The sequence below is a fragment of the Petromyzon marinus genome, assembly GCF_048934315.1.
Source record: "Petromyzon marinus isolate PM22_M1 ecotype Great Lakes invasive population chromosome 80 unlocalized genomic scaffold, UKy_Petmar_22M1.pri1.0 chr80_unloc.1, whole genome shotgun sequence".
NCBI lineage: Eukaryota > Metazoa > Chordata > Hyperoartia > Petromyzontiformes > Petromyzontidae > Petromyzon > Petromyzon marinus.
Window position 1 is genome coordinate 748,041 of NW_027422629.1, and position 12,134 is coordinate 760,174.

Here is a 12,134-nt window from a genome sequence, read left to right on the forward strand (position 1 = left end):
CTTTAGCCAGCACCTCTGACAGGAGATCATAGAAGGCATCTGACTCATCGGCCTTGCCTGCATCCCTCCACGGATGTTCGTCTTCAGTGGGGGCATAAGTAACCACGACCACCACTCCTCGCCCCTGGTTGATGGGAAGGCGAGCCCAAAGTAGCCTGGGGCTTACAGCTTCCCACACCTCACCGCCACGCTCCCACGCCCCCTTCATTATTTTGTTCATAAGAAGAGCCACACCCTGTTGTTTGGCAGTCTGCTGCCCCGAGTAGAGGACTGTCCACCCCTCATGGTGGCAGGAGCCAGAGCCGGTCCACCGGACCTCCTGAATACCACAGAGATCCAGGCGGTACCGGTCCAGCTCCCGACAGAGGAGTGGCAGCCTCTCCTCCGCAGTGAGCGTTCGAACATTCCACGTGGCCACACGTAGTGGCTTTTCGTTATTTCTGGAGGAGCCTCGAGGGTAAAGATTCAGTCTCCTGACTCCGCCAAATGGGGTTTGGCCAGGAGACATCATAGACGCCTGTCACCCCGGGGCCTCCGGCACAAGCTTATTTATTAGATATTTTCGACGTGGTTTAGTGGTAATTAATTGAAGGTGGAGGGGTTACCAGCCCCTCGCACCCGTCCAGAGCCCCCGTTTAGCCCCTGTGGTGGTCACAGACGCGATGAGGGGAAAGGCCAATCGGAATTGGCCCTCCCCCCACAGAACTGTCCACGACAGAGTTGCCCGTCTGGCATCACTGGGAGGTAGGGGGTTGTTTTGCCGGATACACTAGCAACACACACTAACAACACACACACCAGCAACACACACACACTAACAACACACACACTAACAACACACACACCAACAACACACAATAACAACACAAACACTAACAACACACACTAACAACACACACACACACCAACAACACACACTAACAACACACACACTAAGAACACACTAACAACACACACACAAACAACACACACACACCAACAACACACAAACACACACTAACAACACACGCCACACACACTAACAACACACACCACACACACTAACAACACACACCACACACAACACACACACTAACAACACACTAACACACACCAACAACACACACACACCAACAACACACACTCACACTAACACACAAACAACACACAAACAACACACAAACAACACACAAACAACACACAAACACCACACACTAACAACACACACAGTAACAACACACACACATTAACAACAAACACACTAACACACACACTAACAACACACACACTAACCAACACACACACTAGCAACACACACTAATACACTCACAACACACTCACACTAACAACACACACACTAACAACACACACACAAACAACACACTCACACTAACAACACACACACCAAACAACACACTCACACTAACAACACACACACCAAACAACACACTCACACTAACAACATACACACTAGCAACACACACACCCTAACAACACACTCACAACACACACTAAACAACACACACACTAAACAACACACACACTAACAACACACACACACTAACAACACACACACTAGCAACACACACACTAACAACACACACACTAAACAACACACACACACACCAGCAACACACAGACTAACAACACACTCACACTAACAACACACACTAAACAACACACTCACACTAACAACACTCACACTAACAACACACAAACACTAACAACACACACACTAAACAACACTCACACACACACACTAACAACACACACTAACACACTCACACTAACAACACACTCACACTAACAACACACACACTAACAACACACTCACACTAACACACACACTAACAACACACACTAACAACACACTCACACTAACAACACTCACACTAACAACACACACACTAACAACACACACACTAACAACACACACTAACACACAAACACTAACAACACTGACACTAACAACACTCACACTAACAACACACACACTAACACACACACTAACAACACACACACACTAACAACACAAACACAGAAACATGACCGCTGCTGCTGCTGTCTCGTGAATACAAAGGAGGCAGTGTTTGTTTATTGACGCAGCGAGGCAACACGTGGGGTGTGTGTGTGTGGGGGGGTGGAGAATTGCCTGAGCTGTCGGTACGAAGTGAAACCCGACCCCCCCTCCCCCGACGTTCCGCGATGTGGCCCTCTCTCACACTCACTCAACACCCTCTGCGCGGAACGCGTGTCGCTGTTACGAATGGCTGAACGGTTTGGGGTTTTGGAAATTTTTTAAAATCAAAATTGCGATCTCTCCGGCAGCGATTTGCGATTTGATTTGCGATTACAATTTTTTTGTTGTGGTTGTTTTTGGTCCAGTCGAACTGCAGTTCCAATGTTCACCGCGGAATGGATTCAACGCGTGGTACCATCAAACACAGAAATAGGTTTTCACCCTTTTAACTGGCACAACAACTGACACCTTTATTCAAGGCGTCGTGTTTGCAATAACCACAGCACAAGCAGTCAAAATGCAAACAAAAAAAGACAGCTCTGATAATAATATTGGCACTGTCCTTGAATTTGATTGGTCCACACCAGAGACGGCTTTTCTTAGAGCCCTTTAGTCTCTCCACTGGTGATGGACCAGATGACGCCAAAAGGCGTACAACTAAAAAACAACGCACTATCAGAGTATTGAGGTGCTCGGGGTGAGCATTTACATTATGAGACCTCCTTTGCCAGTAACAAGATATAGTAATAGATTTTCACCCTTTTAACTGGCACAAAAACTGACACCTTTATTCAAGGCATCGTGTTTGCAATAACCACAACACAAGCAGTCAAAATGCAAACAAAAAGAGACAACTCTGATAATGATGATGGCACCGTCCTTGAATTTGATTGGTCCACACCAGAGACGGCTTTTCTTAGTGCCCTTTAGTCTCTCCACTGGTGATGGACCAGATGACGCCAAAAGGCGTACAACTCAAAAAACAGCGCACCATCAGAGTTATTGAGGTGCTCGGGGTGAGCATTTACATTATGACACCTCCTTTGCCAGTAACAAGATATAGTAATAGATTTTCACCCTTTTAACTGGCACAAAAACTGACACCTTTATTCAAGGCATCGTGTTTGCAATAACCACAACACAAGCAGTCTAAATGTAAACAAAAAGAGACAACTCTGATAATGATGATGGCACCGTCCTTGAATTTGATTGGTCCACACCAGAGACGGCTTTTCTTAGTGCCCTTTAGTCTCTCCACTGGTGATGGACCAGATGACGCCAAAAGGCGTACAACTCAAAAAACAGCGCACCATCAGAGTTATTGAGGGCTCGGGGTGAGCATTTACATTATGAGACCTCCTTTGCCAGTAACAAGATATAGGAATAGGTTTTACCCTTTTAACTGGCACAAAAACTGACACCTTCATTCAAGGCATCGTGTTTGCAATAACCACAATACAAGCAGTCAAAATGCAAACAAAAAAAAGACAACTCTGATAATAATATGCACTGTCCTTGAATTTGATTGGTCCACACCAGAGACGGCTTTTCTTAGAGCCCTTTAGTCTCTCCACTGGTGATGGACCAGATGACGCCAAAAGGCGTACAACTCAAAAAACAGCGCACCATCAGAGTTATTGAGGGCTCGGGGTGAGCATTTACATTATGAGACCTCCTTTGCCAGTAACAAGATATAGTAATAGGTTTAACCCTTTTAACTGGCACAAAAACTGACACCTTTATTCAAGGCATCATGTTTGCAATAACCACAACACAAGCAGTCAAAATGCAAACAAAAAGGAGACAACTCTGATAATAATAATGTTGGCACCGTCCTTGAATTTGATTGGTCCACACCAGAGACGGCTTTTCTTAGAGCCCTTTAGTCTCCACTGGTGTTAGACCAGAAGACGCTAAAAGGCGTACAACTAAAAAAACAGCGCACCATCAGAGTTATTGAGGGCTCGGGGTGAGCATTTACATTATGACACCTCCTTTGCCAGTAACAAGATATAGTAATAGGTTTTACCCTTTTAACTGGCACAACTGACACCTTTATTCAAGGCATCGTGTTTGCAATAACCACAACACAAGCAGTCAAAATGCAAACAAAAAGAGACAACTCTGATAATAATAATATTGGCACTGTCCTTGAATTTGATTGGTCCACACCAGAGACGGCTTTTCTTAGAACCCTTTAGTCTCTCCACTGGTGATGGACCAGATGACGCCAAAAGGCGTACAACTCAAAAAACTGCGCACCATCAGAGTTATTGAGGGCTCGGGGTGAACATTTACATTATGACACCTCCTTTGCCAGTAACAAGATATAGTAATAGGTTTAACCCTTTTAACTGGCACAACTGACACCTTTATTCAAGGCATCGTGTTTGCAATAACCACAATACAAGCAGTCAAAATGCAAACAAAAAAAGACAACTCTGATAATAATATTGGCACTGTCCTTGAATTTGATTGGTCCACACCAGAGACGGCTTTTCTTAGAGCCCTTTAGTCTCTCCACTGGTGATGGACCAGATGACGCCAAAAGGCATACATCTCAAAAAACAGCGCACCATCAGGGTTATTGAGGGCTCGGGGTGAACATTTACATTATGACACCTCCTTTGCCAGTAACAAGATATAGGAATAGGTTTTTACCCTTTTAACCGGCACAATCAAACATGTGAACGGCTGTGTATGTTCTCACACAGGGACGTGGAACTTCGAAGATGTGAATCGCTTCCAACGTGTGTCCATTAAAATGTTTCAAGTTGAAAATGAACAGTCAAACATATCGCAATTGTTAAGTTAAATAAATAAAGTTATATATATTTTTCAAAAAATATATATAATTAATACAAGAAAGTTATAGGGGCTTTTTAAATCGTAAAATCGCAGCCTTTGTACAGCCTGCCCTATATGACGTCATAACAACAGTCTGGACCACTGGACGGGTTCCGCAGGATTGGAAGGATGCCCTGGTGGTCCCCCCTCTTTAAGAAGAAGGGGGACCGCACAGACTGTAACAACTACAGGGGCATCTCACTCCTCAGTGTGAGGCCGGTAAAGGTCCTGGCAAGGATTATTCAGCATCGCCTTGGCCAGGCACGCTGAGGAGAGGCTTGCGGAGCCCCAATGCGGTTTCAGGAAAGGGCGGTCCTGCACAGATGCCATATTACTGTGTAGGAATCTCCTGGTTATACCACCAGCCCACTTAGTGGCGAATGGCGGTTGTTGTTGGGTGTTGGTGGTGTTGTTGTGTTAGTGTTGTTGTGTTAGTGGTGTTGTGTTAGTGGTGTTGTTGTGTTAGTGTTGTTGTTAGTGTTGTCAGTCAGTCGACCCGTGGCACCTGCTGGGTCTGCCCCGTGACCTCCTGCCCGCGGGCGTTCGACACATCACGTGGCCTCAAGGTGCACATGGCCTGGCACAAGCGTCGTGGTGATGTCACCGCCACTTAGTGGCGAATGGCGGTTGTTGTTGTGTTGTTGTTGTGTGTTGTTGTGTTCGTGTTGTTGTTGTGTTCATGTTGTTGTGTTCGGCGGAAACAAATCACCCATCGTCACCATCTAAAAACCCTCCTCCATCATAATCTTCACCACCACCATCACCATCTTCACCACCATCACCACCATCACCACCATCTTCACCACCATTACCACCACCGTCACCACCATCACCACCACCACCATCACCACCATCTTCACCACCACCATCAGCGTTGTTCCTCCTCCTCCTGACGACTTTACTACTGGGGTGGTGGTAATGTGGTGGTGGTGGTGATGGTGGTGGTGGTGATGGTGGTGGTGGTGATGTTGGTGGTGTTGGTAATGGTGGTGGTAGTGATGTTGGTGGTGTTGGTGGTGATGTTGGTGTTGGTGGTAGTGATGGTGGTGGTGATGTTGTTGGTGGTGGTAGTGATGGAGGTGGTGGTGATGTTGGTGGTGGTGGTGTTGGTGGTGATGGTGGTGGGGGTGGTAGTGGTGATGTTGTTGTTGGTGGTAGTGATGGAGGTGGTGGTAGTGATGGTGGTGGTGATATTTGTTGGTGGTGCTCCTCGTCCGTTCGCTCCTCCTCACTCGCCGCTGACTCCTCCCCCATCCTCCCCCCCCCCCCCAAACAACAACAACACAACAACAACACAACAACAACACAACAACAGTCTCCCCCCCCCGTGCCAACCCTCCCTCCCCACCGGCGGGGGTCACAGCTACAGCTGCAGGCACCGTGAGGCCTTGCGAGCCTCGCCCCACAGCAGAAGGCTGAGCAGTGTGAGGCCCCAGGCGGAAGTAGCAGGCCCCAAGGCCCTTGTAGAGGCCGCGAAGGCCCTCAGCTCGCCACGTCCTCAGCAGGCAGTCGGCGAAGCCTCGGTAGACACGGTGCTGGGTGGCGGTGGTGGCGGTGGTGGTGGTGGTGGCGGTGGTGGTGGGGGGGGGGGGGGGGTTTCGTCAGACGTGCCCCCCCCGTCAATGAACTTACGTTCGGGAGATCGGCCGCGGTGCCATTTCTGCGCGGGCGCGGGCGCGGGCGGGTTAACTTCGGCGTGGTGTCTGCGATTTGTGAGCGGAGCGACCGCGTGCTGGGCTGGGCGGGCGGGCGGGGGTGGTTCGTTAGAGAGCGAGCGTAGCCGCGGCCTTGGGGTGCTGACCCGGGGTTTCCGCTTGAGGGCGCGCGGGGCCCAAAGTCGCGGCTTCCGCGGCCGCCGCGCGACCGATCCGAGTAGGCGCGAAGGGTCGCGGTGCACCTGAACGAAACTCTCCCGGGGCCGCCCGCGCCGAGATTACCATCTCCGCGCCGAGATTACCATCTCCGCGCCGAGATTACCATCTCCGCGCCGAGATTACCATCTCCGCGCCGAGATTACCATCTCCGCGCCGAGATTACCATCTCCGCGCCGAGATTACCATCTCCGCGCCGAGATTACCATCTCCGCGCCGAGATTACCATCTCCGCGCCGAGATTACCATCTCCGCGCCGAGATTACCATCTCCGCGCCGAGATTACCATCTCCGCGCCGAGATTACCATCTCCGCGCCGAGATTACCATCTCCGCGCCGAGATTACCATCTCCGCGCCGAGATTACCATCTCCGCGCCGAGATTACCATCTCCGCGCCGAGATTACCATCTCCGCGCCGAGATTACCATCTCCGCGCCGAGATTACCATCTCCGCGCCGAGATTACCATCTCCGCGCCGAGATTACCATCTCCGCGCCGAGATTACCATCTCCGCGCCGAGATTACCATCTCCGCGCCGAGATTACCATCTCCGCGCCGAGATTACCATCTCCGCGCCGAGATTACCATCTCCGCGCCGAGATTACCATCTCCGCGCCGAGATTACCATCTCCGCGCCGAGATTACCATCTCCGCGCCGAGATTACCATCTCCGCGCCGAGATTACCATCTCCGCGCCGAGATTACCATCTCCGCGCCGAGATTACCATCTCCGCGCCGAGATTACCATCTCCGCGCCGAGATTACCATCTCCGCGCCGAGATTACCATCTCCGCGCCGAGATTACCATCTCCGCGCCGAGATTACCATCTCCGCGCCGAGATTACCATCTCCGCGCCGAGATTACCATCTCCGCGCCGAGATTACCATCTCCGCGCCGAGATTACCATCTCCGCGCCGAGATTACCATCTCCGCGCCGAGATTACCATCTCCGCGCCGAGATTACCATCTCCGCGCCGAGATTACCATCTCCGCGCCGAGATTACCATCTCCGCGCCGAGATTACCATCTCCGCGCCGAGATTACCATCTCCGCGCCGAGATTACCATCTCCGCGCCGAGATTACCATCTCCGCGCCGAGATTACCATCTCCGCGCCGAGATTACCATCTCCGCGCCGAGATTACCATCTCCGCGCCGAGATTACCATCTCCGCGCCGAGATTACCATCTCCGCGCCGAGATTACCATCTCCGCGCCGAGATTACCATCTCCGCGCCGAGATTACCATCTCCGCGCCGAGATTACCATCTCCGCGCCGAGATTACCATCTCCGCGCCAATGCGACTTGAGCGAGCTTGCACGGCGCGCTTTACGCAGTAAAATTTACTTAAACAACTTTTAACGAAAACACGCTTTTTAAAATACAAAAAAAAAGAGAGAGAGAGAGAGAGCTTATTATATTTTGTACGTCTCTGCTCCATCAAATAATTGCGACCGAATTTGATTTCATCCAGCGGCAGATCGATCGTCACATCGTAAACGTGAGCGTACTGTGGTAATGGAAGAACTCCACAACGACAACAAGGTCTTGATTTAAAGCTTTCGTGACTGCAGTAATTCATATTCTTAGTTTTTTCGGTAAAGTCACGTTGTTTCTCTTCAACGTGACTTTACCGAAAAAACTAAGAATATGACAACAAGGTCATCTCTTTGACGCGCTTTCATTTAACTCGCTCTGTCTGTTGTCGATGTTGTTGTTGTTGTCGATGTCGTTGTTGTTGTTGTCGATGATGTCGTTGTTGTACCCTCAAATCTTGTAACTCGAACTGTAACCCACTTCCCAATGTGGTATCGACTGCAAACTCGGTATACTGATGTCATGCTGATGACAATAGCTACGATTCGAAATCTTTCGTGACTGCAAGAATTACTCTTTGGTTTTTTTTTCGGTAAAGTCACGTATAAATAAGTCTGAACCACCTCTACGGAGGAGGTAAGAGGTCTGTGTCTTTGTGTTTGTCTCTGCTTGTGCGTCTGCCTTTGTGTCTTGGCTTGGATTTGTGTCTCGGTGCTGTCTCTGCCTGTGTGTGGGCCTTGGTGTTTCCGAGTGGGTGATGCCGCGCCCCACTTTGGCTCCATACATACCTCATGCTAATTTGTCCCTTTGTCTCTCAGCCTCACCTTCTCTGCGTATTTAAGGCGACTTCACTGTGTGCGTGTCCCCTGTGCTGGTTCGCTCTACTTGGATGTCTATGTGTGTGTGTGTGTGCGCGGTCTGTATTTTAAATTTCATACTGAACTTGCAATTTAACAATCTTTGAAATATCTTCTTTGGTTCTTTCGGTAAAGTCACGTAGAATGATAATAAAATAATAAATCATTCTACGTGACTTTACCGAAAGAACCAAAGAAGATGAATCATTGCAGTCACGAAAGCTTTAAATCGAAATCTTTGAAATAGCGTAATCAACCGGACTATGCGTTTAATTGTGTTTTGACCAACCGTCTGTGTTGCTTTATATGGTTGTCCAAATTGTGCTAAACCCTGATTGTTTGGTATGCTTCTCTCTCTGTTGTACCCTGGTGTATCTGTGTTAGTTCCCCCCTACTTGGGTGTCTGTGTATACATCTGGGGTTATATGTGTTTCCTCTCTCTCTCTCGCAAATTTAGCTCTTCTGTACCTGATGATGGCTGCTTGTGTTGCAACCGAAACGTCGTACGCTACTGTCTTATTTTATTATTTCTTATTTATACGTGGCTTTACCGGAAAAAAACCAAAGAGTGACTTTAACTATGTTCTATCATGAAAAATAAAATAAAAAAACAAACACATATACACCAGTAAAACCTTGGATTGCGAGTGACTTGATCTGCGAGTGCTTTGCAAGGGGAGCAAATGTTTGAGTAAATATTGATTTGATAAACGAGCGAGGGTCTTGCAAATACGAGCAGTGTAACACGTGTGCACGCTCTACACTGCCGTAATCCAAATCACGTTGTGATTTCCAAATCACGTTGTGATCCAAATCACGTTGTGATCCAAATCACGTTGTGATCCAAATCACGTTGATCCAAATCACGTTGTGATTTGGATTACAAGCACGTTTCCGGAACGAATCACGCTCCTCGCTACCCAAGGTTTGACCGTAGCTTAAAATATTCATATCCTTAGTTCTTTCGGTAAAGTCACGTTGAAGGGAAACAACAAAATAATAAAAAAAATATATGAAACAATAAAAAAAATTCTCACGACGTTTCGACCATAACACAAACGGTCATCTTCAGGTGTGTCGGTTCGCATTAATTAATTTATTTATAAACGGTGCATTTATTTATTTTAAAAAAACCGTTAGCGCCACGCGCAGCGATTTGGCAGTTTGTTTAGGACTAGTCCATCTATATTCTGAAACAGAGGAGGGGGGAGACGAAATTTTTATTTTATTTTATAATGTATGCTGTCTCCCCCCTCCTCTGTTTCAGAACATAGATGGACTAGTCCGTCTAAACAAACTGCCAAATCGCTGCGCGTGGCGCTAACGGTTTTTTATAAATAAATAAATGCACCGTTTAAAAATTAATTAATGCAAACGGACACACCTGAAGACGACCGTTTGTGTTATGGTCGAAACGTCGTGAGAATTTTTTTATTGTTTTATATATATATTTTATTATTTTGTTGTTTCCCTTCAACGTGACTTTACCGAAAGAACTGAGAATATGAATTACTGCAGTCACGAAAGCTTTAAATCAAAATTGTAGTTTAAATCGTTATCTTTGTTTCCTTTACATGCTTTTATTTAACTCGCTCTGTTGTTGTTGTTGTATCCTCAAATGTTGTAACTCAATTGTAACCCACTTCCCAATGTGCTATCGACTGCAAAACTTGGTATATACTTATGTCATGCTGATGACAGTACTATGTTATATCATGAGAAAATAAATATTTTTGAGTATTATTATGTTATATTTTGATTTAAAGCTTTCGTGACTGCAGGGATTCATATTCTTGGTTCTTTCGGTAAAGTCACCACCACGTAGAAGGGAAACAATAAAATAATACAAATATAAAACAATACAATTATTGTAAAACAATAAAATTATTATTCTTGGTTCTTTCGGTAAAGTCACCACCACGTAGATAGGGAAACAATAAAATAATACAAATATAAAACAATAAAATTATTATTCTTGGCTCTTTCGGTAAAGTCACCACCGCGTTAGAAGGGAAACAATCAAATAATAAAAATATAAAACAATACAATTATTGTAAAACAATAAAATTATTATTCTTGGTTCTTTCGGTAAAGTCACCACCACGTAGAAGGGAAACAATAAAATAATAAAAATATAAAACAATAAAATTATTGTAAAACAGTAAAATTATTATTCTTGGTTCTTTCGGTAAAGTCACCACCACGTAGATAGGGAAACAATAAAATAATAAAAATATAAAACAATACAATTCTCACGACGTTTCGACTGCAACGCAAGCAATCATCATCAGGTGTGAAAACCACAGCAATCATCATCGGGTGTGATAACCACAGCAAGAAAATAATGTTTATACTTTTATTATTTGTGTTGTTTCCCTTCCACGTGGTGGTGACTTTACCGAAAGAACCAAGAATAATAATTTTATTGTTTTACAATAATTTTATTGTTTTATATTTTTATTATTTTATTGTTTCCCTATCTACGTGGTGGTGACTTTACTGAAAGAACCAAGAATAATAATTTTATTGTTTTACAATAATTTTATTGTTTTATATTTTTATTATTGTATTGTTTCCCTTCTACGTGGTGGTGACTTTACCGAAAGAACCAAGAATAATAATTTTATTGTTTTACAATAATTTTATTGTTTTATATTTTTATTATTTTATTGTTTCCCTTCTACGTGATGGTGACTTTACCGAAAGAACCAAGAATAATAATTTTATTGTTTTACAATAATTTAATTGTTTTATATTTTTATTATTTTATTGTTTCCCTATCTACGTGGTGGTGACTTTACCGAAAGAACCAAGAATAATAATTGTATTGTTGTACAATAATTTTATTGTTTTATATTTTTATTATTTTATTGTTTCCCTATCTACGTGGTGGTGACTTTACCGAAAGAACCAAGAATAATAATTTTATTGTTGTACAATAATTTTATTGTTTTATATTTTTATTATTTTATTGTTTCCCTATCTACGTGATGGTGACTTTACCGAAAGAACCAAGAATAATAATTTTATTGTTTTACAATAATTTTATTGTTTTATATTTTTATTATTTTATTGTTTCCCTATCTACGTGGTGGTGACTTTACCGAAAGAACCAAGAATAATAATTTTATTGTTTTACAATAATTGTATTGTTTTATATTTTTATTATTTTATTGTTTCCCTATCTACGTGGTGGTGACTTTACCGAAAGAACCAAGAATAATAATTGTATTGTTTTACAA

At 44.9% G+C, this 12,134-nt stretch overlaps 1 protein-coding gene across 1 annotated transcript in view; it reads right to left on the bottom strand.

Moving 5' to 3' along the window:
- Positions 1–6,132: 6,132 nt before the first annotated feature.
- Positions 6,133–12,134, bottom strand: part of LOC116958680 (solute carrier family 25 member 35-like) — a 33,470-nt gene continuing 27,468 nt past the window's right edge. The window contains 2 exon segments of the mRNA XM_032981416.2: positions 6,133–6,267; positions 6,269–6,381. Coding sequence (XP_032837307.2) covers positions 6,210–6,267; positions 6,269–6,381 — 171 coding nt within the window. The 3' untranslated portion in view covers positions 6,133–6,209.